This window comes from Corvus brachyrhynchos, unplaced genomic scaffold (assembly GCF_000691975.1).
Source record: "Corvus brachyrhynchos isolate BGI_N302 unplaced genomic scaffold, ASM69197v1 scaffold86, whole genome shotgun sequence".
NCBI lineage: Eukaryota > Metazoa > Chordata > Aves > Passeriformes > Corvidae > Corvus > Corvus brachyrhynchos.
The window spans coordinates 1,087,134-1,113,176 of NW_008238647.1; the positions used below are offsets into that span (position 1 = coordinate 1,087,134).

At 36.8% G+C, this 26,043-nt stretch overlaps 1 protein-coding gene across 1 annotated transcript in view; it reads right to left on the minus strand.

Moving 5' to 3' along the window:
• YAP1 (Yes associated protein 1) overlaps positions 1-26,043 on the minus strand; it is a gene marked incomplete at its 5' end in the record, with an annotated part of 82,016 nt that overhangs the window by 6,210 nt on the left and 49,763 nt on the right. Inside the window, 4 exons of the mRNA XM_008636301.2 lie at positions 704-834; positions 7,938-7,985; positions 9,480-9,661; positions 21,919-22,032. Of these exons, the coding sequence (XP_008634523.2) occupies positions 704-834; positions 7,938-7,985; positions 9,480-9,661; positions 21,919-22,032 (475 nt within the window). The remainder of the gene's footprint in view (positions 1-703; positions 835-7,937; positions 7,986-9,479; positions 9,662-21,918; positions 22,033-26,043) is intronic.

Genomic DNA, 26,043 nt, shown 5'->3' on the forward strand with positions numbered 1-26,043 from the left:
GTCTGTGTAAGAGATAAATCTACCCGAAGGGTTTACCCAAAATACAGATATCACTTATCTCAAGCTGGAGCAGTTTCTCCAAAGTTGCAATGTTTGGTATGAAGCATTTGCAAGCTGTAATTTGAACAGTATTTCCAGCAAAATAAACACTTCAAGTCAGAGGGATTTAGGAAGAAGTTTTATGAAAGACTAGTCTATACTGTAAGATTCTAAATCTTGAATGAAAATACCCACTTCAAAATAATACAGCATTTAAAATGAAACATGCCACTATTTGTAGACCTAACATTAGCAGAGTAAAAATACTGCTAAATACCTGAAGTGGAGAGGAGGGGTGAATGGAGAAACCTTAAAATGAACCTCAAGCTATAATCCTAAATGTGCATCACAGTTCATTTGATCTCACAGCGAGCTATTCACAAATTCTTTGAGTCAGTAATTTGAAATGACTGTTAGTCAACAGATTATGCAGAGCCAAACATGTTATGACTTTGAATAAAAACCTTCCTACAAGTCTGAACAGACTACTTCCTCCCACAGGAGACAGCTTTTAATCTTCAACTTTTACTAGACTTGCCATTTAAGGAAAGATTCATTTACAGCTGTGGTTCTTGGCATAGACAGATGTTCAAAATAAACTATTACATATACCAAACAGAATTTTAAATCAAATTTCTTTCCTCTAGTAGCTACTCCTACAAACCTGTTAAGAAAGGGATCAGAACTATTTGTAGTCATTGTTCTCAGTTCCTGAGACATTCCAGGAGATGACACGGGGTTTTGAGATCCACCGTCTTGTTCCATTGTTGGAAGCTGGCTACGGAGAGCCAATTCCTAGAACAGCAGGAGAGGGAGAAAGCAAGATTAAGTTAGGCATTTGAATGCACTTTTTGGATACATAAATACATGACATTATGGATAACTGATGCTTTTACTGCTTCCAGTTACAAGAGTTAAATGAAATTAAACTAAAGTTTCTGAGGATAAAGCAAGAATCTGTACTGCCTTCAATGAAAATGCAAGTTCCACCAGCCATGCCTGACATTACAGAGACTGCACTGTACATGTATTCATGGATATAAACATCTGTATGTTTACACAAATATTTTCTAGTTCACTTCAGTATCCTTCTACACTTAAACCAAACCAAGAATTGTTAATACTATCTGACCCCTAAGATAACCTGTTTAGCTCTGCTAAATAGCATTTTATCCCCATTTCTTTTAAATTCTGATTTAGTTCCTGGCTTCCTTTGTACCTTTCTTGTTTCAAGTCAGCAAACTTTCAAGTCTTGCCCTAAAAGTTCCCACTCACTCCTTCTGTTAGAGGCATGCATTTGAAGTTTCTGACTGATCAAATCAGTGATTAGTTCCATAAGTAAATCTCAAAGCTCTTCAAATTCCGAGTAATTTCTTAGTAAGACCAAGACACTGCACTTCGGAAGCTACAAAATTAAATTGCATAAAATTTTTTACACATCTGAATGTTCACCAGCTTGAATCAAACCATCCATAAAGCTTGTAATTACTAATTAATGAAAGCAAGTTTTAACATAAAATACATTAAATTAAAGGTGGATGGAAATAAGCAACATTAAGTGGTATTTCCAGTGACCCCTCTCCCCTTTTTAAACAACTAATCCATGAGTTATGCATGTGAAAATACAGTAATTTTCTTCAAGCAACTCTATTCCAACATCATCAATGTCTCACCAAGACTGAGCTTTGTTAATGTCAAGACTTGTAAATCCATTGACTATCTTGTTACTGTTATTGGTAGTACGTGACTTCCAGACGGTGCCTGGGAAAATAATATCAGGCAAAACCAATCCTGTCAGTCTTGACGATAGTCAGTATTTCTCACTTGTAAAATGAGAGATCATCCATTTTCATGATAAGCCTAAGGACTACTGTACTGTAGTCTTGTAATACATAAAAATAACTTTTCCCCAATTCTTCAAAGTGATTTCTTTTTAAGAAATTCTAAGGTTATTTAATTTTATTTCCAGCAGACTGTGCATTGAAGCTTCTCTACTGCCTAATTTTCTTTTCTAATCTGCTTCAGTCCCACTCCTATTCTATACATTCCTTTAAGTTTTATGTCATGTACTAGAAAATCTTCTCACTACAGTTGATTAGATCTTTGCAGAAAGTGTACAAGCATACCATTTGTTTTTGTGTTCATCACACCCAATTACTACTTCAAGTAAACCCAGCCCTCTGCTCATCACCACTTACTTGGCCACTGTTGTAACAAACAGTAATAATACTCCATCCGCGTTTTCAGAGCACAGGATGTTAGCCATCTTTTAATAATTTCTAAAGGCTTATCCATATGAGTTTCATTTGCTTATGTAATAAACCCAGGTGCAAAGCCTATAAAATGACATCTTATTTCACAGCTAAGTTTGCAACCTTGTATCAGTCACAAGTTACCTGATATACAGGTAGACTCATCCATTTGAAAAAAAAAAAGGAAAAAGCATTCTTTGTTGGAATGCTTCCCAAACAGTGATCTGAAGAAGGCAGGAGGTCTTAGAGCAGCCATCCCAGAGATGGCTCAAGAACTGCTCACCCATGTGCTCTGTCCTTTTCCCCTTCCTTCTTGGTTTGATCTGTACATTACATCTTTATTTCCTTGGGCTGCAGTCCCTGACTTGGATGAAGAGGAAGAGCCAAAGTGCCAGCAGACAGCTGAAGAGGCTTAATCACACACCAGTGCCACAAAGAGTGGTAACAAAGCAAAACCTACATGGAGTCATTTCTGTATATAAACTAAAGAGACATTTTATCTCCTTTGCGTGGTCTTTCCAATCAGCACTGCCTCCTGATTCAATAGTGGTGAGGAAGGTAAGAATTCCATACAGATCCCCTTTTCAAGAGCTACTGACACCGGGAAAGAAAAAAACCCACAATTTGTCTTCTTTAATTGTTACTTTAAGAAAAAAAAGTCAGTACAAAGAAAAAAGAAATTTGGTAAAACAGAGGAGTTACCTTTGTATTCTTCTAAATCCTCAGAGTGTAGGAGAGGCTGAAGTTTCATCAATACATGAACTTAAATAGTATGGTAAAAATAAATGTAGCTCAAGACACTACCCAGCTAAAACCAAAAAAATCTCATTTCACTAAAGGCCCACTAAAAAGAGATGTATTAAACCAGGAGAGAGAACTGTATTTTGCCCATTCTTTGGCATGTACTATGTACTGAAACTAGTATTTTTAAAATTAGTACTACTTTTATCCTTGTTTCAACAACATTGCTAAGAAATGCAAAACTGCAACTATTTTTAACTACTTGCAAGTAGCATTACTGCTACTTTTTCAGGAGTCAGAAGCACTTTCCCCTCAAAAGAATGTTATTACTCATCTAAGTAATAAATTTATGTCATTCTGGGAGTCTGAAAGAGAAAAGAATTACCAAAAAAGACGAGCTATTGAAAAACAAATACAGGGCAATTTTTAATCATTCTCCAAGATAAGCTAAGTTTCCTGAAGGCCTAAAGAGTGTGTTAAGACTATTTTTCCTAAGAGGTGTATATAATGGAAGCTGAAGTTGTGTTGCTTGAAGAATGGTCTTTTCATTTCTCCTTCCTTATAAACCTGTTTTGCAATAAAAAAAGTTGTGTGTTTGCTATACTTAAAAAAATGTATGGGAGTGTCCAAGCCTCTCCCAGCTCCAAACAGAGCAATGTGAACTCTAGGCTTTTAATTCATGCTTTAAAATATATCCTTCATTAGAAGTATTTGAAGTCTGGAGGCAAAAATAAAACTATGACAAAATCCTGGCTTAGATTTCTATGAATTGATCTCATCATATTTTTAAAGTATGTTAAACTTGTTTTAAGTATCTCTGGGAAAATAAAAGTTTAGTATTCCTATTGTTAGCACAAAAGCTGAATTTTGGTTATTACACAGAGACCAAAATGATCTGTCATCTTAAATAATTTTAAAAATAATGTCAGCACTGTGTAATTTATCTGGCTGACTTCATCCACATTTTTTTTTCATAATTGCATACAGATTAAGTTTTACATGAAGTTAGTTACAGGTAATTCACACCATGTCCAAATTAACTTTATAAAACTACCCTTTTTAGAGCATTTTTATCTTTACAGGCTTTTGAGGAAAGGCAGATGACTTGTGCAACTCACATTCTTACTGTATTAAACCTATGATATGCTACTCAATTTGACTTGATATATCCTGATATTTGTTTTGTAAATTTACTTTAAAAGTGCCAATTGTAACATTTCTGCTGCCAACCAGTGCTCGACTTTCAAATGATCTGGCTTTCCTGGGATAGGAGAGAAGTCTTAGGGGAAAGAGAAGACCACAACACTTATGGGTGGACTTACAGCACCAGTTGCTTCTTCAGATTAAGTGTTTGCACTCTTGTGAGGGCCACAAAGTTACACCACATGTACAAAAGAAAGAGGGAAGACACGTGGACAGATGAACACAAATGAACTCAGCTATGAGGAGTTAAGGCAATTTGTGAACACTAAGGGGAACACGTACCATTCACTGCTTCAATCATGACAACCAGCATAGCCAGTGAATGCAGTTCTGATTTACTATATAGACTTTTAAACAAGGTATTTATCCATAAAGTGCTACATACATGAGCAAGCAATACAATTATTTTGTGGATCTGTAAAGCTTAGAAACAAGCTAAAAACAAGCAGCAGATACAGAATGAGCAAGCATATACAGAGGAACTTGTCTCATAAATGTGTAGTATGCTGATCTTACTAGCAAATACTCTAATATTAGCAGCAGATAAATAAGAAATCTTCCATTCTTAGCACAAGAAAGTAGTCCGCACAACATCCAAGAATAATCCCATCAGTACCTCGACATTATTTGCCTCTATTTCTTTCCACAGCACACTGTAAGGGAAGAAATCTGTTACTTAACATCTGTTCAATTTTGTGATATATACAAAACTCGATTGACATCTGCTCTACGTGAGAAATTGTTGACAACCAAATGCTAACTGCAGGAAAATGGAAGGAGACCTAGTGGGGATGGAGTGAACGTCAAGTCATTCAAACTTTTAACTAAGACAGACAGGCATCTTTAAGGTTTCACAAATAACTGATGATGATGAGTACAAGTAACTGAACAGATGCTCAGTGTTTTCAAATTTCCTGGATGTATCAACAGTTCTTGCTTATACCCAGTAAGTCTGAAAGCTGGAATTTTTGCTACAGGTACCTTTGACATTTTTAGAATTACAGTAGAATATATCCTCATTCAAACAAGAAGAGTCTCTTACAGTGCTTGCTATAAAAATTGAAGTTGAGCAATTATTTCCTCTTTCCAGAAGGTGCTAAGGCTTCCATACGTAACACCTGGAGCGTTAGTGTCACTACAGGATACTACAGTAGCACGGCAGAGAGAAAAAACCTGGCAGGGACACTATGGGTACTCAGTACCAAAAAAACCTGACTGTAGATGTCAATACAACCATGGTGCTGTATCCAGGCTACACAGCGAAAAATGTCAAGAAGGATGAGCATGTTGGGCTAGATGACCTCTATCAGTCCCTTCTAACCTAGTGACTGCTTGACATGAAAAGCTCAGAGATCCAGTTAAAAGTTAAGGAACATTTCTCAGATGTTTTTAAGCCATCTAAACCAGAGACTTCATTAGAGGCAAGCTTCAAGAACACCGGTCTTACATAATTTCTTTACAAACGAAGGACCTTGGCAATCCCTCTCTAAAACAGACTTAGCCTTCCCAGAATTAAGAGAACTGAACATATGAAGATTTAATTTTTAGTATTCCTTAAAAGAACTTCTAAAATTTAGCAAGAGAAGCTATTACTCTGCAACCAAGCACAACTTTATCATCAGGAACGAAGATAATTTCTCCAAACTTCATTAATTTTATTCAAAAAAAAGACAGACCTGTCAGAAAGAAAAAGTTGAACAAAGAAATTTTTATTTTCTATACGTTTTTCAGATTCAGTAGGTCAACTGTGACCTGATCAGACGTACAGATTGGGACTTCAATAACAGCATCATCAGAGAAGACAGACTACATTTGCCTCTACAGTACAAGGCCTCAAGAAGCATTTAGAGAACCAGAACCCAGAAGCAGTTCTCTGAGCACTTTCTTCCACCTGTGGCTGCTCATTACATTACTGAGGTGACATGAAAACACAAAAAATACATTTAGATGGTACAACACTAATAATCTAATATTATAGAACTTTAAAGGTGACATGGTTGCCCACTCTTCTACCCAACAGATCACTCAAACACAGCTTGACTCATTAGCAAGTGTGGACTAATAAAATTGATCCCAGGCAGGAGGTATGGTAGGAAGCAAGTTTAAATATAAATGGAATCCTGATTTTTCTATGAATCCTTTCATCAGTTCCCATCCCAAATAAAGCAGAGTGACCACTACATATACATTTAATGAATTATCAATACAGTCCCCTTGACTTTTCGCAATTTTTTAGGATTTAAAGCCATAATTTCAAGAAGTTCCAAAAACCTCATCTGACAGAGTTAAGTATGAAACTGGTAACAAACTTCTCCATTTCCTGTATCTTTTTGAATTGGCAACAGGAAGAAGTTAGTGGAAGAGTGAACAATGGTATGACAGGGCTTCAGGCATAGAAGAAAACACAGAATACACTTTTGGCATTCAGTAAGAAAAACATCCCTTATGAACAACCTAATTATGCCAGAAGATAAGGTATTTTCAACTGGTGTGGAGGAATCCTCCTTTATTTATTCTCTTGTATACCCACAATTCTTGAGGACTTTTTTTTTCTATTCCAGAATAGGATCAAATATTGATTGGTAAGATCATTATGTGGTTAATGCTTTGTAAATGAATCAAGTGACTACATCTCAGTTAAAATGCTTCTGTTTAAGAGCTGCTCTGGTATTCCCAAACAAGAAAGTATTTTTTCCAGGGTGTCAGCGCTAAAGTCTGAGGTTCCTATTTCTCAGAACTAGTAACATACAAATTTTGTGGTACTCTTCAGAATGCAACAGTACACCAGTACTCATGGCTTCGAAACAGAGGATACTTTCTTTTATTCTGTTTTTCTTGCCTAGTGCATACAGAGGTTTTTCTTAAAAAACAAAGTACAGTACAAGCCTATATAAATATTGTACTAAGAACCGGTAGATTAAAACACTGTTAGCAATAGTAAACATGAAGTTCTCTGAATATATCCATAAATCCACCCTTCCAGAGTTCATTCTATATTCAACTTCTTTAGAGACTGAAAGAAGATCCCATTAAGCTGCTTATTTTGCTTCACATTTTGAACAATTTTATTTTGGTCTGAGCTTGAAAGGCTTTTCATAATTGTTGTTTCCTATACAGAAAATGTATCTGTGCAAGAGCCAGTTAAATGTCAAAACGGAAAAACTACATACTATATCTGCATAGCAATTATTTTGTTAGTCTATTAAGTAATTCTGTTACACTATGCATGCTTAAAAATCGTAACTATTTCAAGTGACTTAATTAACTGATAACATTTATCCTTCTTTAAGATCATACCTGCTTAAACAAACTGATAAGAACATTTATATGAACAGTACTTAAAAGTCAGCAACTACTACCTTAGATAGTTTGCTTTAAATAAACATCTTGATGACATCAGGACTGGAACAGCAGTATCCTCAAGAATGCTAAACAAGAACGTTGTTTCCAATGTAAAAAAATGAGCAATGAATTCCTCGTTTGCTCTTAGATATTGATATAAAGTTGTGGCAATGCAGCACTCCTAAAAACAGTGTTAGGGCCATGACCAGAAAAGTAGTTCAAAAATGTGCATGGCAGAGCTTGGTTTTTGGCTTGTTTTTTTCTTTTTTAGAATGCTTTCATGTAGCAAAAAGTTCCCTGCTAGCCTAATTTAATGCTTTCATTTTTCTAATTATGCTGAAACATCAGTTAAGAGCCTACCTGATGTTTTGGAGAATTTGCTGTGCTGGGATTGATATTCCGCAATGCCTAAGAGTAAAAATAAGACGGATAAAAATTACTTTAGCTGCACGGTTTACCTATGCAGGCTGTCTTATAAATACCATCTTGTAGTATCAAGCCCCCGAGACAGGCCAGATGAGACAGGATAAGGGAGTTAAGAAACTGTGAAAATCATGACACAGTGAAACAAAACTCACAGATTTACCAAGGATGCATATTTGATAGATAAGCTTAATGACTAAGGAGAACAACATGAAGAGAACTGGTTGTAACCTGGTCCAAAGTTAGTCAGGTTCTCAATGACAACTGAGGCAAGAAGACAATTAGAAGGCCTACCTAGAAGCATGCTAGCACAGGGTAAAATATCTGTTTGTGGATTAATTGCAAAGCAGGAACAGCAGAAGCCCAGGTGCTTAAGCGGAGAGAAAGTCCTGATGCCACCTTTGCAATGTATTCTTACCTAGAGTGCTATAAAAAGTAATGGCTGTAAAGATGACCCATCTTACACCAAGAGATGCTGAAGATTCCTACAAAACAGTCCTTGACTACAAAGGGGATAACGGGAGTCAGATTCCAGGACAGAATACTGCAGGTGATGAAGAAAGAGAAAAGCTGTCTTTGAGGACATTAGGGTATTATCCTCTTCTGATACAAGGCCCATCACCCAAAGTGAAAAGGGAAAGATTTTAGAAGGTTTTCCTCAAAGGAAAGATTAGTGCTTTTTCTGGCAGTGTCAAAGACCCAAAGAAATATCCTAAGTATCTAGCACAGATGGCAGTAACTCTTAGAACATTCAGATTGAACAATCGAAGCAGAAGGCTTAGAGTCAAAAGGAGATCAAGCCCGAATGCCAATCCAGAGATTGCAAAGTCCAGTCCTACACTTTCATATTTGCTACAGCCATATCCATTATAGTAGAAAATACTGAAAGGCATAACTTGCAGCCTTATTATGAAATTCTTCAGCATAAGAAAACCACAGGTTCAAAATGCAGCACAAGTTATTCAGTTGTTCCATGCTCACTCCACTGTTGAAACAGGTAAGATTTTGGCAAAAAGGCATCTCCTTAATGTATCTTATATAAACCTTAAAAATACTTCAAAATCCTACAGACTGCAAACAGGTTCTAAAACTGAAGACTTTCCTCCACTTAAAAGGGAGAACTAAAATAGCTGTGGGAAATAACTTTTTGCATGACTTGGAACTCAGCAAATATGAAATCTATTCTCAGGAGGAATATTCAATCACATCAGCAGTGCATGTTGTCATCCTTATAGTTTATGAAGCCTGCTCTTTAAGAGCATTGTTAGAGGAAGGAAAGCAAAATCCTTCCGTCTAAAAAATCAGATACTTTCACCACCAAGCTGATACCAGTAAGAGAACGAATTCAGACCTTTTTAGATCTCAAAGCTTTTTGTACAGTCACTGGTCTTTATGACTCACTGAAACAGCAACTTAGAAAAATCAAAATGTAACATACAAAAGAAATAGTGGAAGTAGGTGTCTAACCTGTGGCCTCACCTGCCGAAGCAGTTCTTGATGCTTCAGTCTCAGCCTTTCTTTCTCCATCTGTAGCTGCTGAAGTCTCATCTGTTGCTGCTGATTGGAGCTACTCCCACCCATCACACCACCCTGGGGACTCTGAGGAGCCAGAGGAGGTGGCTGTTTAACTGGAGCACTTTGGCTGATTCGCTGATTCATGGCTAAGGAACCAAAACAATAAACATTTAATAATTAAATTCAAACAAACACATGCAAGGAAAGTATTATCCATAAAAGGTATACATTAAAAAAATTACAAAATTACAAGGCATGACAGTACAAAACATGCAGTTACACTGATGTTTAGAGTGTGAAATGTATGCTCACGTGTGAGCAATCGATGTGTGTAAAATTAAGGCAATAGTCTCATGTTTAAGGTCACATACATGTTCTAAAAGCTTCCAAAAAGAGTTAAATGTGCTAACTGGTGAAAAATTCAAAAGCAGTAGTAAAATATTTCAAGTTGAATTAGAAGGATCTCTCTTTTTTCTAATAAACTATTCTCACTTCAGACACAAATAGTAAATATCTTGTTTTATTCATGTGAAATCTTAGATTCATTGAACTTGAGAACACACAGAATGACAAAATGGATCATCTCACTTATATGGAAAACCATTAAAGGTTACCCACTGTGGTGCAAGGTCATGCAACGAGCATTCACATCCTCATCACATCAAGATTTTAGTGTTAGAGACTTAATTTGGAGCTTCTTGACAGGCAAAATTAAGAGATGGTACAGAAGAGGCAGATAAATTATACAGCCATAAATACTAACATCAACATAGGAAACATTTTGCTAGTGCTTCATTTTCTTTTACCCCTCAGAACTATGCAATGCAATTTTCCCAGCGAGTGGAGAAGAAAAGATGTCACCTTGTACGCATAATGCACAATGAGAACCCATCTTCCCTTCCCCCATAAAAGCAAGGCCTAAAACAATTTTATTTTGTAAAATAATACACAACTGGGATGCATCTACTTGACAGGCCTGATTTCTCCCTCACATGAGACCAATATGGTTAAAAGTCAACAGAGGCACTAGAGTTCCCAGAGTGAAACAGAGGGTGGGAAATGCTGACTGTATTGCAAGGCACTATTTTCAGGGGCTTTCAGTTTGGAATTAGCTCTCCATCATGTTGTCTGTAACAGACTGAATCTGTTAACATTCACAGTATTCTGCAGAATGCAATTGCTGAAGCAGTGATGCGAGAATGGTAGGGATTTTTTTTTCCTGGGAATGAGGATTATGGTTTACAGAAACTAAGAAAAAAAAAAAAAAGGAGAGATCTTCTTTTAGGATGACAGGGTGATCTGAGGCAAAAAAACCCCATCTGTAGAATTAGTTTGAATTAATGTTTTCATCATATAGAGGACTCCTGGAATACTAATATTTCTAACTACCCTAACAAAGGAAAATTCTCTCATAAAAAAATCTGTATCATCTTTTCACTGAAAAGCCCCTCAGTCTCCACTGTCTTTTGAGTGTTCAATTTAAGGTACAGTAGTGCTGTTCTTCTGTTCCAAAAAAGCCTACAAATATTTATCACATAATACTAAACCAGTTAGAGACCCAGCTCTGCAGTCTAGCCTTTCAACTAATCCACTGGTCCAGCACAGACTCAACAGTCTAATGGGCAGAAAGGTCACATTTTCATGAGTCCAGTCAACATAAAATGCCGTCAAACAGCTTAAAGTGATTTGAAACAGTATTTTATTACTTGTGAAAGATTCCTAATAAGACAGAACTTCCTGTAAAGGTAAGCAAACCCGTGAAATAGGAATAGAAACCGGATCCCAGTATCAAGCAGAAACAACAGAGTGAATGCCTAGGGCTGCAGTTCAGCTCCAATCCACAAGTCTCATCCCGGCCCAAAATGAAAAAAAAAAATAGTGGGAAAATGACATTCTTGTGGATCAAAGCCTAAAATCAAGCAGTTGATGTTATGAGATATCCAGCACCACTTCACCATCAGAACTGAACTTCAGGAAGGAAGGTGACCAGAGTGAGCCAATTAACCAGCTTTGCCACAAGAGCTGTGGTCTCTGGGCCAGTGACAGGACGACTGGCCCCAAGACACTAGAAACTGTTAAGCAAAAATTCTAACAGCATCAACAACAGTCCTGTAAGGATGTGGGGAGTGAACATTTAACTACAAGCACCAGGAGCTCCACTGAGCAATATCTGCTGGAAGCCTGACTACCTACATTTACCAAAGCTGAAGCTCGAGAAAACAATGCAAAAAGCAAAGCAGCCCATGTAGCAGTTTTATACAAGCTAGACATGACACTGCTGGAGTAGGGAATAGATCTCCCCCTTTCTCTCTCTTCAGATCTGGAACCAGGACCATGCCTTTTGCTTTATAGATCTTACCCTCTTTCACCTTAAAAGCAGAAATGAAGGGGTTAGTAGGGGACAACAGAAAACAGCCTTCTCCTGCTTTTCGTTAATTCTACAACCCTATCTGAAGTCTGTACTACCCCTCAGAAGTTCCAGGCTTCAAACCCCGCTATTAAACAAGATGGAAGGTCAATTACAGGGTAAAGTCAAGAGGGAGAAAAATTAGAAAATTACAATCACCTGAAATGAACATATTTAAGTTAAAAGCAAACTAGCTTGTAAAATTTAAGTACCCAAAGCTGGAAAATGTCAATTTTCTTTTGGTTAAAAAAGCTGCCTTTATAGTCTAGTCCCAAATTATATATATAATCATGGTTTCAGAGTCCTACCTCAGTGCAGTTCACAGCCAAGTCATGTTACAGATAACCTCATAAAAATTTAACAGTGTCTAACCTTAGTTAAACACTTCAGTGCAATATCACTAACATTCCTTCAACATGTCAAGAATTTGTTTTTCCTGCATGCACCTTACAAGTATCTCTTTTCCACAAATAGGTGGCTTTGTACTTCTTGCTCCTCTTATTTTATATACGCGTATCCTTCTGACAGCTGCCTGTATTATTCCTGTTCTCTCCAACCACTGTTGGCTCCATTCTTCTCATCTACTGACTTTGCAATTTTAACTTTAAGAAAGAAACCATGTTTCTCTGATGTTTTTCATTTTATTCCCTCATCGTAGATCCCCAAAATGTCTTCTAATGTCCATTTTGAAAGTATTATTTCTAAATAAAAGTATATCTAAACCAGGAATATCATACAATACTGAGACTTTGGTGTATACTTAAAATTCATCAATAAATATTACGGGATAACTTAATGAGATGGTTTGGTAACTATTTGGAAACTGAATTTAAAATTCCAGTTTCTAAATTATTATTATTATTCACACATCCATTGAAAGGATCTTTCTGAACATTTTATAATTTCAAGAATGAAAGTGCAAAAGACTTCAAATTGGTAAGATTTTAAACTGTCCTCAGAACAGATCATGGAGATGTTTTTATACGAGCAAACTATTTTTAACCATGAAATTAAACTAAAAGTTAGGATATTAGAAGAAGATTCTGCTAACTGAATTTTACTGACATAACATATCCAAGTGAAGAACCAGCGAAAAAACCACAACAGGAGTATCAATGATTTTCATACACCTTGGTGATTACACAAGTGTGCTATCTCTTCAAGAGAAACTGAAAGAAGAATGTAATTATCTATAATTTCCAACACAATATTTAATGAAAAGAGGGGAGAAACACATCTTGTTTCAAGAGACAGGAAAAAACAGAGGGTTTTAAAGCCCCTTTGGGGTTGAGGTTTTTTTGCTTGCTTATTTTGTGGGTGGGTTTTTTTTCTTTTTACATTCCAATTCTCCATTACTTACCAGGACACGACTGCAGAAATCTGCACTCTAAAGAATATGCTTATCAATGTGATCACAGATAGCAGATTTTATTTTTTCCACACCTCGTGCATTTGTAGTGATCCTGACATGCATAGGTCTTTCTAAGTACTTTGAATTCAAAGGCGAAGAGCTTCATTTTATCTGTTAGCTAGGACTTACCAGTTTTCTAATGCATCCTGTTCCTCACCTTCCATGGCTATGGAAAGCATTTAAATAAGGGGCTCTGCACCCACACAGCAGAGGCTGCAAAGACCTCACAGGCAGAGCAGGAACAAACAAGTCTTTGTTTCTAGAAGAGGGGGATTTGAGGGAGGAGGAGGGGCAGATAAGTTAAAAAACATGGGCAACTTAAATAAAAAAGATCTTGTCCTAAAACATGGCTTCACCATCTGCAGGATACAGTCAATTGCAATTGCTGCAATAAGTTTTTGAGAAGAGAAAATTACTGGTCTTCAAATGCCACACATTAAATGTTCTACTGTCAACAGCAGAAATGTCTCTTCTGTACTGTACCAGACAATAGCTGACAATTCCTGAAAAAAGTTTAGACTGCTGTCTACATACATGAAAAAAAACCAAACAGCCAAAACCCAAAAAACAAAACCAAGAGAGAGAAACAATTACCAGGCATTGGTGCTAGAGAGAAAAGGCCAACAAATTGTGAACAACTCAAACAAAAAAGGATAATTTCTCTCCCAAGATCCTCTGTCAGCTGAAAATCCTAAGTCCCAGGGCAGTGACAGTTTGCAGTAACACAGCACCTCTCTCCTATGCAAAATTACATCCAGAGATTGCACCCTTAATGATTAGTAGACACGGGAATGTTTGATGTTTTTTCTTTCCTACTTATAATTTCACCCTTCAAAGCTAAACCTAATTTTAATCTGCAATTTGAAGACATTTTTTAGTTGAATAAACAACAACAAAAAAGCTCAGGATGTGAGCATACTATAGCTGACTGTCCTTGCTAATAAGAATCAATGTTTTCATTGGGGGAACTAAAAAAAAAGAACTTGTCCCCTTCAGCTTCATTTTGAAACTAGACAGCTACTGTGCATCATTTTTGGCTATAGTCAGGTTTTCACCTGGTGCTAGTTTGCAACACTACAACAAAGGCAAAAATCCTCTTTGATTACATTTAAAAGAGCTGTGAAGAAAAAAAAAAATACCAGCAGAATTTGAAAGTGTCTTGGAAGTAATAAAAACATGTTCCAAGGGGCTTTTTAAGAAAGGCTTGCTACAACAATTTGTTGTTTAATCAGGATATGTCATGTATCTGGATTGTATTCTTTATAACGTATTGCTATATTACTCTAAGGAAATCCCAGTTGCAGTTTCATAATGCCGCTGTTATAAAACAACCTAAAAATTAGCACAATAAACTATTCCATTGCTTTCAGTCTCTGATTAATCTGACAATCCTGGATCTTAGAGTATGGGAGAAACCTCAAAGAGACTGTTCTCTGGGCTAATTTTGCTGCTTTAAGTGTACAAAAAAATCTTAGTGTCTTAGCCAGGCAAAAGAAATATTCACAGACTCCTGAGCTGAACTTTTGATTAAAGCAAGATATAGCCAATGAAAATACTATTACAGAAGCATGTCCAAACTACAGACTGGTTACACTGCACTTATCAACTCGTTTAATTCAAATTAAATTAGTATTTTCCTTTTTGTTTTACTACCAGTACTGCACCTGCTGATTAAAACAATATAAATTAAGTTTCTTTTTCTTTGATAAATCTGCCATTGTTTTTGAAGTCTTTCTGTATTGTAAAATGTAGATGCGCAATAGCCGGACTGACTTGAGCACCATTAAGACTCTACAATGTGTACAGACAGACTCTTGAATTGCTGGTAACTAAACCAGAGTAAAATGCTGTGTCAGTTCTTTTCCCCCCATAGCAGTAAACAGCAGTATTTATAAAGCACTTTCACTCAATGTATGCCAGTTTCAGAACAACTAAAATATTCTGGCCAGCCAGAAAAGCAAATATCAATGATATTCAGCAGTAAAGTAAGTTAAGTAAGTAGCTTTTAGGAACTTCTGCTCAGTGCACACAGATAAAACAAAACTCTTTAAATAAGGGGCTCTTACTAAAACTCTCTTTGAACTCTTTAAATAAATCTTTTCCACTTTCTAAAAAGAAATCAGTTTTAATTTTGGAAGTCTAAACAAGTTTTAAATTACTGACACCGTAAGTATTAGTACTACAGAACTATGTAAGACATACTGCATTGGAGAGATTATGAGAAGAAACCTGAACTAATGTTATTTAAATTTCAATTCTGTGTATGAAACACTGATGACTACAGTAAGTGCAGGGATCTGAGCTCACCAAGGCCCCATATGTCTGTCCACTGAATCTCTGGCAACATGTATTTAATAAAAGCTAGTCCACATTTTAGACCAAAGTTTAATCAGTGAAGAGTCTACATAAGGCTGTTAGCTGTGAACAGTTTCACTGTTTAATCACCACATAATACTTCCTTGGGTTAACTAAGCCAGAAGACAAACTTCTTTACAATTTCTTATAAAATAATGTGAAAACTTCTTAAATGCAGGGTTCCTTTAATTTATATGAGTGGAACAAACCCTGTATATATGTATCTGCATATCTTCATCTTTTTTTTAATCTCTGTCATAAGACCATTAGAAATGATTAAACAGAAATTACAAAATCCAGTAAAAACTACTGAAAAAAAATCAACAGTATACTGTCAAGAAACATTTCTATGGATAAGAAACTGCAATCATGTTTCAACACGATTGAATTCAAAGACAAAAAAACCAGCTGCATCTTTGAATTTAGAACATATATGATTAGATAGAGAGTATATAATTATTGTGTATACATATATTTATTTAGATTACAGATAATGAATCATGTTCAAAATGATCCACCTTCAACTTTTAACATTAACATTAACATTAAGAGAGAAGTGCAAACTTCTGTATTAGAAGGATATCGTGGAAAAAATGTCTCTTTTAGGAGTTTCACTATCACAGCTGCTTAGTACAACACTGCAAGCATGCATTATTTTTACTGGCACTCAGACATGATTAGCAATAAATCTCCTTTCTCAAAGGATTAAATTACTCTGAAAACAAAACAAACCCCAAAACAGGTATAAACTTACATAAACCTACTGTCCCGATAAATTCTTAAGAAAAATGTGGGTTTCTCTCTCTTTAAGTCTAGAAATATTCTACCTAAAGTAGATAACTGCATCCTGACACAATACTTGTGGACAGATTTAGTGATTTCTTCGGTGACCTCTGTTCAGTTAAGAGGTATAAATACATCCTGCTTTCAAACAAACCAAGACTTCACTTTCTGATATAATCATGCACAACAAATAACAATTTATCGTCATTACCATAAGGCAGCATCTGCCTTTTACAAAGGGATGCTTACCACTGAAATTTCATCTGCCTCTGCAGATTCACAGCATGCTTTGACAGAAGTCACTGGTTCACTGAAAAATGATGCTGCTTCATCTGTACACATCTCTGACACACATACCAAAATACAGAAGTCTTTACCCCATCCTAAGAGATCTCCTGAAACTGTTCTTCTGGAAAAACAGAGACAGGGAAGTGAAAAATCGAATACCACTAGACCTTTTTAGATGAGTCAAATCCTCTTTTGTTTTACAGAGCATGCAAAATAATATGCCACTGCATTTGCAGATCAAAACCACTTGTGGCTCATGCTCTGCTTTTTGTGCAAAAACCTGAAGGCAGATCTGGAACTTAAGAAGTCTAAAATACTATGACCAGACACAAGCTCTGGGCCTTTTTTTTTTTTTTTTTTTGACTAGACAAAGACCAAAACCCAGGTTTGCAGTCTAGAGTTCCAGTTCTATCTTGTCCAAAAATCTGCATCTTGAAGGGCTCCTACAAACTAGTTTGAAGGAACATATATTAAACAAAGTGCTAGACAGGTAAGGGATGAGAAAGCAACACTGTGGAATAACTCCTTTTCATTTCTGATACTTAAAAATTAGCAGATGCTCTGAAGCTTAAGCTTTTAGTTGAATTTCAAGCTTGTTGTGTGTTTGCTTGCTTTTTGTTTAAATAGAAATTAAAAATACAGGTTTCAATGAAATGTATGTTTTACTTCAGTGTTTCTGAACAAGCTCTTTTCCCTTTTTCAAAGGTGTAATGTTTTTAGACTACAAAAAATAGGAAGCAGAAATCCTGGTGTGCATTCTCTATAATCATACTGTCATCATCAGTTTTATTTCATTTCCTAATTATGCCGTCAAGCAGCTACTGTACACAGAGCCCCTATGGCACTTTCCATAATGATATTAAACACTGTCTTGCTCATCCCTCATCTAAAATTCCCCCTCATCCAAAATTCATGCAGAACTTCAAAGAACATTAATATAATCTCTAAGTGGGAGTGATAAAGTTGTGGAAGTGATTTCAACCTGAGGTCACATATTTTGCTTCATACCCCATATCACAGCTCCAAGAATTGAAAGAACAAAAGGAAAGAGACTGGGAGTATGTAACACTGGTATGACCACTAGTTACAAGCCTTTAAAACCCAAGTCTAGAATAAAATAACGAGGAAACTGAAACAATATCTTGTTTTACTCCAATCCCTACAGACACTTGTCTGACTACTCTGCTGGAGTACTAAGGTCTCCACACCAAACGTAACCCAGCAGAGACAAAGAAATCAACTGCCAGTTTCCAGTATTTTCCCACTTCATCTTTGAATTTAACATACTAAGCATCCTCAAAGGGCAAATTATTTAAGGCTGCATTTCAAAACCAAGTACTATCATTGGCAAACTTAAATAAGAGTTAAAATCCCTCTAATAGTATTTAATACAAAAGCCAATTCTTGGAAACTTATAGCAAAAAAGCTGAACAATTTCAAACTGCAACTGGTACTAGGAAATTTAATTTTATAGAAAAAGCAGATGTTCTTCTACCTCACCAACTCCAGCCACTCAGAACGCATAGCTGACCTGCTTCCTTATCCAGATGTTCTTTGACTATCAAGAAAATGCATTATGTTATCTGAAAGGCTTAAAAATCCAGTAGGATCTGTGAAGACTGACCAATAAACAATAGCAGAAAAGACAAAATGGTCCAAAAGACAAGCTCAACCTGACAGTCCAATTCCTTTAAGGAAAAAAACCCTCCTAAAAAAAAAAAAAACAAAAAACAAAAAACAAAAAAAACCACGGCAATTTGAAGCCCCTTACTATGAGGCCTGCAAAGGCACTGAGAAGGTAGGACAGCATGTTTTTACCAGATGCTCCACTAGACAAGAATCCCGCTGCCACAGGCCTAAGGACCAACCCCCTCCCATCCCCACTCCTTTGATCCCATGTCATCTTCTGAGACTGTCTGTGCTTGGCATAAGAAGACCCTCCTTTCATACTTCGTTCTTTCCTAGATATTAAAGTTTGTGAATTGCCCGAACACAAAACTGTTTTAAAGTTGTATTTGCAGACTTGGAGGATGAAGGTCTGAGTCACAGGGCTTCACTGATGCTTAAGTGGTGTAGCCAAAAACCTCAAACCCATTTCAAAGATGTTTGACTTGAGTCTTGGAACCAAGTTCTTATCTTCAACTTGGAGCACTCAGGTTTTAGACCCAGCCTAACCCCCAGCCGGCTACTCTGACAGAGGCTCTTTTCTGATGCATTATTTCTAAAAGTCTGCTCCAAGAAAGAATACATGCTAACTACATTCTTTTATTTTCTGTTTAAAAGCATGAATGCTCCACCAAAATACCCCTTACCAAGTCAGTCCATCTAAAATAATTTTTTCAAACTGATTCTCCTTTCCCCTCTCTCTGTTCTAGCTACAATAATGGGAAATTCCAAGCACAATTCAAAAAAGAGCTATATCCACACCTACTAGACAAAATAAAGATGAATGCAAAGCTTCCATCTGATGAGGAACATACAGAGACATAAAGCTGGGAATTCAGAAGCAATAAGGGCAAAGACTCTTCATACCTTCTGCTTCTGAATACTGGAACAGAGTATGTTTACGCATACCATTCAATAGCTTTGTTTTCTTCAATGGTTCTTAAGATTGTTGAAAGTGGCAGAGAGAGAAATTAATTCCTCCTTCATTTTCAAATCACCATTAGCATCACTGTAACAACCAAAACCTTCAACAAGACAAAGATGAATTCATCCTGCTTCTGGAAGTATTAGCAGTCAAAAATACTGAAAACCAAACCCTTATATTAAAAACAGTGATAGATCCTCAGGGGCAAAAATGCCAACAGAAGTATCAACCTATATTAAGCACAGAAAGGTAAACTTCTGAGTCATTCGCATGCTATTTAAGGTCACAGCACATATTTGTTGAGGATCTCCACATGATAAATAAATGCAAAGCTCAGTAATTTAACTCTGTCAAACAGATTTTTTTTCCTTCCTGACTGGAGTGACTTAAGAAGGTCACAAGTAAGAAACCAACAGGAATAGGATTTTGTATTTTCTTGGCTCAAATGATAAAAACATAAACCACAATATGATGTGTACAACTTAGGTTTTCAAGGAAAACTCCTTCAAGCTCAACAGCAGCTAGCAGCTTGTCTCTATTTGCCGTCACTCTAGATCAGAAGAGCTCACATGCTTTTTTTTCCTTTCCTGCCCCTTTCAGTTACACTTGAGCTCTTTGACTGAAAAGGTCTGGAACAGATTAAAAGTCCGACCACAAAATAAAGAGCCTTGGCATGTACTCAAGCCTGTCTGGGATACACATACACAGTGGGCCCAAAAAGGGAAGCTATGCAGCAAGAAACCCTTAATCAGTCTTTTGGACATTTCTAACTTCTTTAACTGCACAGCCTTAACATTTGATGGAGTTTAGTATGCACAAGACAAGTATCTTTTGCCCTTACAGTTAGACCACTCTATTTGCAGCAATACAAAATAGTTGTGAAAAGCAAGATTCATCTCACTCATGACCTCTGTCCATTAAAGCATTTTCCACACCCCTTTTTAATTCCAGCTCGTCATTGGAAACTATAAAGTCATGCATGTAAAGAAAAACAGATACCCTGCAAGATTACCTGAGTAAATATAATTGCAAAAGGCAACATTGATTTTCAAAATGACTGCTTCCTTTTCAGCCTTATTCACATACTAAGTAATTGTGAAGTTGCAAATTACCCACACACTCCTCCTGCAACATGCAAACAGGTCTGTAGCTCTAGCTGGTGTTAAAGCCAGCATGGACATTTGCCAAAGCTGACACCCCACCTTTGGGTTCAAGTTGCATAGTGGTTCAACTTGTCTACGAACTGGTGAGCAGTTTAAAAACAAAGTGTGACAATCTGGTGTTCTCCGTAAGAGTGAATGGATGTTGTAAATAAGCACTCAAGCCTACAAACCAAAAATGCAAAATTTCTAACAGACATTTCAGAAAACAAAACAGAACAGTGACTAACTATTGAGTTTTGCAGCTCTGTATTTATATGGCATTCATGGAGTTAATGCCTCTCCCAAAAGGGGCCCACAGTTGTTGTTAGGTCAACCCCTGTAAAGCTTCAAAGGTTTTGCATCCCCTCAGCCTGACCTACTCAGTGATCTGCACACTGTTTTCATTTAGCTGCATTGAGTCCAAAAGTAAAGCCTGAAAACCACAATGATCTTTTTTTTTTTTTTTTTTTTACTCCTACTGTTTTTCCATGGCTCTGGAAAAATAACTAAAATCCAAAGGAGTTGAAAATAGTAAGTTATTGGGAAAACAAATCAAGGGCAAGTTAATACAGCTAATAAGGCTGACACACACAGGTCATGGCTTCACAAAAAACCAGAAATTGTAATGCCATATTAAATACATCACTTGGACAAACTAAGAAAGTAGTTTAGAGTCTTCACATTGTATGCGATTTCCATTCATAGTCATCAGTGCCAATATTTTATTAAAAAGTTTGCACTTCTGCTCTTCATACAGATCAAAAACATTACTGAAAAAAATACATAGAAGTTTGGTTTTGTTGAATTTCTCCATCTAGACTTTGTGATCCTTAAGTTACTATTTCTATTTCCAATATTACATAGTTCTTACCCCACGAAAAGGTTATTAAAGTAGGAACAACAAAACTAATAATTCCTCATCATATTGTTTAAACCAGAAAGTTTTGTCATGATAATCACTGTGACAAGCTGGAATTATAAGCTGGTATATGTTTCAAGTGTATTTAAACAGCATGAACTATTATTTGATTATGCCCTCTTAAGATAGCACAAAGGAAAGTAAATATTTGTTTGGGAATTAAAAGATAGATTCTTCTCTAGTAGAGTTTTGATAATTTAAAGGGATGACCAAGCTTGACTGAAACTGTCTTGATAATTTCTGAATGTCACCTCTTTGGGGAACTGTATGGATCATAAGGCAAATATAAATACCAACCTGCAGCATTAGAAACTTGGGTAACATACAGCCCTGAAGGATATAAGCTAATAGTTTTTATCTTAAAAAAATATATATATATTTAAATAAGGCCTCTATAACTCAAAATATATTTTAATTGTACTATAAAAAGTTTTCAAAATATGCCTGCAAAATTAAAGCTGAGTGAACTGAAGCAAATCAAGAATTCTGAATTGAGATGAACTTTTACCAAAGCGTGGGTCAAGCCTTGGGTCTAGCCAAGATGTGGTCTTGTTCTTATGGTTTATGTAGTAAATTTCTCCATCCTGGGTCATAGCTTGTTCCCATCCATCGGGGAGTGGGCCTGCAATATAGAAGGAAGGAGTTGATGGTGGGCTCTTGTTTGCTCCAGCTGAAATTGATCTAAAAAAAATTTTAACATTTTACATATATAACAGTACATGAAACAGAAGAGTTTCAAGCTCATGTCTAACATTTCTGGGATAAGGGCAAAGAATTGGTGGGTGGGAAAGCAAGAAACAGGAAACACTTCTATAATTTTTATTTAGGATTTGGACTTTAATTTTCAAACTTGTTTGCATCCTGTCATATGCTTTTGACACTTCTTTTTCCTATGGCATTCTAGTATAAAACCAGCAATAAGTCAAGCCTGCCAGAATGAAACCAGCATGAGCACCAGGAAAAAGCAGCATAGAATAATTCTACCTCTCATAGGAAAGTTCATCTAGGAATTAAGACACAGCAGCAGCAACAAGCTAACACTGAGGAGATCCTGAAATATTCCTGTATTTCACAAACAATTAAAAAAAAAAGTGACAAAACTAATTTCCCCTTTACCTCATACTCTAACTTTCTGTGAAAGCATTCAAGGCTTAAGCAGGCAAAAATGCAAACCTGACGAACACGGCAGGCAAACAAGCAATGACAAAGCAAAGGCAAGAAAACACCATGAGCAGCCACAAAGACACAGTGCTATCAACACAGTGCTACGCCTCTACAAGCAGAAAGGCACACACAGGAGAAGCTACTTCTAGAAAATTGTCAAAGGGAGGTACATAATGATGTTGTGGAGTCCACAGCTGATGTCTGAACACAGAGCCTGAGGAGTGGTTCCCATATGTTCCCATCAGCAGCTTTCAAGAAACCACCTTTCATTCCTATACAGTTCTTAAACCCCTCATTTCCATCTCTATATGATCGTGTACATTCACCTGTACTTTGCTTAGACTGAAAACTATTTTAAAAAGTTAGATTTATCTCATCTTATCTGGCAGGTGCTTTACAAATACATAGTTTTGAATTTCTATGCTCACATTGACAATATCTAAATTAGATAAAGGAAGATCTTCCCTGTATTTTAGATTTAAGTACAATCCTCAAATTATACAACAAAAGATTCACTACAAATGTTAAGAATGTAAAAGCAATTAGACCAAAACCTGCTGTAGCAGCAGGCCATTGTATTTCAAGTTCTTCTACTCTTCCTCACTGTAATACAGTAATACAACAGCAGAAGCCATCCAGCTGTCAGACTTGGACTAACAGATTATTCTGTATAATGTAAGATACACAAAGTATACACAAACATCATTATTTCACACATGAGATTCAGATATACACAAAACTATATGTGTCTATCTGATAAATGTCTACTATATTAATCTTCAAACTACATTAGTTCTTGACTGTAACTTTGTCCTGAAAAAAAAAAGCTGAAATTCAGTCTTTAGCTGGGAGGAGAGGTGGGGAGGATAGATTTGTTTGCTTCATCTCAAAAGATGTTCTTGGAGAAATGTCAGAAAGAGTAAAAAAATAATTCAGTTGCATTCCAGCAATATCCCAAGGCATAACCAGGACAAGAATTTCTTACTGAGGTCTTTGAAGATCCCTTGCAAACTATGTTTCTAAATTAAACTTTCATTTTGGCTCAGAAAACAAAGCCCTTCTCTAGCAACTTCACTACTCCATCATTAGACCTACAGGTTTTTGAGAGAGGAAAAACAGTGAACACTAAGACATTTTCTTCCCACCTCTAATGCTCATAAGCTTTAAATGTTGCCTGCAAGTAATGAGTACCCCAGCTTTTATCAGAAGCTAGTGAACAGAACAGGCAAGAAAGCATGACAATATTACAAATAATTCCTAAATCCTAACATATTAACTGTACAAAAGGACTTCGATGCAGAAATGAAAGCTCCAGTGCAAAGAATGGTGTATTTTGTTACCATACCCGAAGACCAGCCAGCTGATCAGTGAGATGCTATTTTATAAAACTGGGGCATAAGGAGCACAGTGACATGCCCCCCATCATCCAAGTGTAGAAGCCAATTAAGAACCAAACCCACTCCTTTACTGCTAAGCCAACATGCTAGCCATGTAGGCAGACCTTCTCACTACCATTCTCCTCAGAGTCCTGCTAAGCCACACATCCCTTGGAGAAACTCAGCAAGAAATTCTTTGTAAACTGCAAAGCCAAAAAAACCCTGTTTGGCTTTAGGAAAAACAAACCCAGCCTGGGGGTGTCAGATGAACACTGAAGTCTGTACTGGTCCAGCATGTTCCTTCGTAGCAAGTAAGAACAAAATGCCTTTGAAGAAGGTTGCCAGGAGCTGATCAGTCCATCCACCTGGTGAAACAATGCTACTTCTGAGATTCAGTGATCTGATGAGTACTAGAATGCACAGCTGTGGAACACAACAGGAAAGGTCCATCTGCTCACCTGGCTGTCACATCAGCAAGTCTTCCTTGCTAAGTGCCACAAATGACTGCAGAAGCAGAACTTCTATCTCTAGAATCTTTTGGCGTTAATAATGTTGCTTTCTTCCTTGGAGAACAAACTGCTCTTGGGTTTCTGCTGTGATCCTTACATATTGAAATGGAAGTTCAAAAACTGAAATGACTTCCTTCTGTAATTCCTGAATGGTTTTGTGAGTAATTGTGAAACTAGAAGACAAGTCTGATTTTCTAAATGGTCACCTGACAAACTTTGTATTAGAGGCAAGTACTAGAAGAAAGAACTAAATCCATGCTGAGGAACAGCAGACACATTCACCCAGAGCATCTAGGAAAATTCCTTTGCAATTACATGTCCCTTTTCCCCCAAAAGGTACAATAGGAACAGAATTTCCAGCATTAGCTTTTCTGACCTAGGTTATCTAAGTCCTATATTGCTGATATTCAGACCTTCTCACTAAAATTTCCATATTTACTGTAGCTTATGTTGTACAGAATCAGCAATACTGGGTCTATTCAAAAGTCCATTTAGTCCAGGCATCTAGCCTGGGGTGATGGACGGGTCTTGTTGGTTGCTGAAAGTAGCCCATTTAGTGACTGTCACACTCTATAAACTTTGAAATAAAGCGCTGAATACATACAGAGATCTAAAAGGTAGAGAGGTTATGAATAGTCACTCGGCCTCCAAGTATGCTGGGCACTGGAACAGGCTCCCCAGGGAAGTGGTCACAGCCCCAAGCCTGACAGAGCTCAAGAAGCATTTGGACAATGCTCTCAATGGTGTGAGTCTTGGGAATGTCCTGTGCAGGGCCAGGAGTTGGACTCGATGATCCTTGTGTATCCTTTCCAAATCAGGATATTCTGTGATTCTATCACAAGTTATTCCTTGAGCCAGTTTCTGTCTGCTTACTAAGTGCCAAAATATCTCTCTTTCAAGTACTTCTCCAGTCTCCCCTCCAACTTTTGTAAATATTTAGCACAAACAATATCCCTGTGACATGGTCCCCTACTAGTTCTGTTTGGTGCCTCCTATGACCATTGAACACTCTCACAACTGTAAGTTTAGAGTTCGATGAAATAATTTGCACAGGGAGAGACAACCCTTCTAGATAGGGAACTCAGCCTGCACTGTGGTGCTTTTAAGGACAAAGTTACCAAAAAAATTAAATGCTAATTTCCAAATGTAAGCCATCTTTACAGAACTACTGATAAGTCATACCCCTGTAACTAAATATTTATGTAATGGTGTAACTTCATAAGCCTGTGTGCATGCCTCTTTGGTGCGTGTCTCCACTTTTTTTTTTTTTTAAACTTTCCCATATGCCATGAAATCTGGAATGCAAAGCAGACCTCGCTGCTGGCAGATAGAAAGCAACCGGAAGAGTAACTAAAGCAAAAATGCAGTGGAGATTCAGCCTATGCTGGGATATGAAGTAAATCTTCCAAGACTCTCCAGTTCCTAACACTTAATTTTAAAATAAATGTAAACAAAGCCATATTTTATCAATAAGTCAATGCATGTAAGAGGGCAGCTGTATCTATCTACTAGCTGAATATGCATGGACAACCTAGGAACTAGAACACCTATGTTTAACAACAGGAATCACCTTCACCTAATACA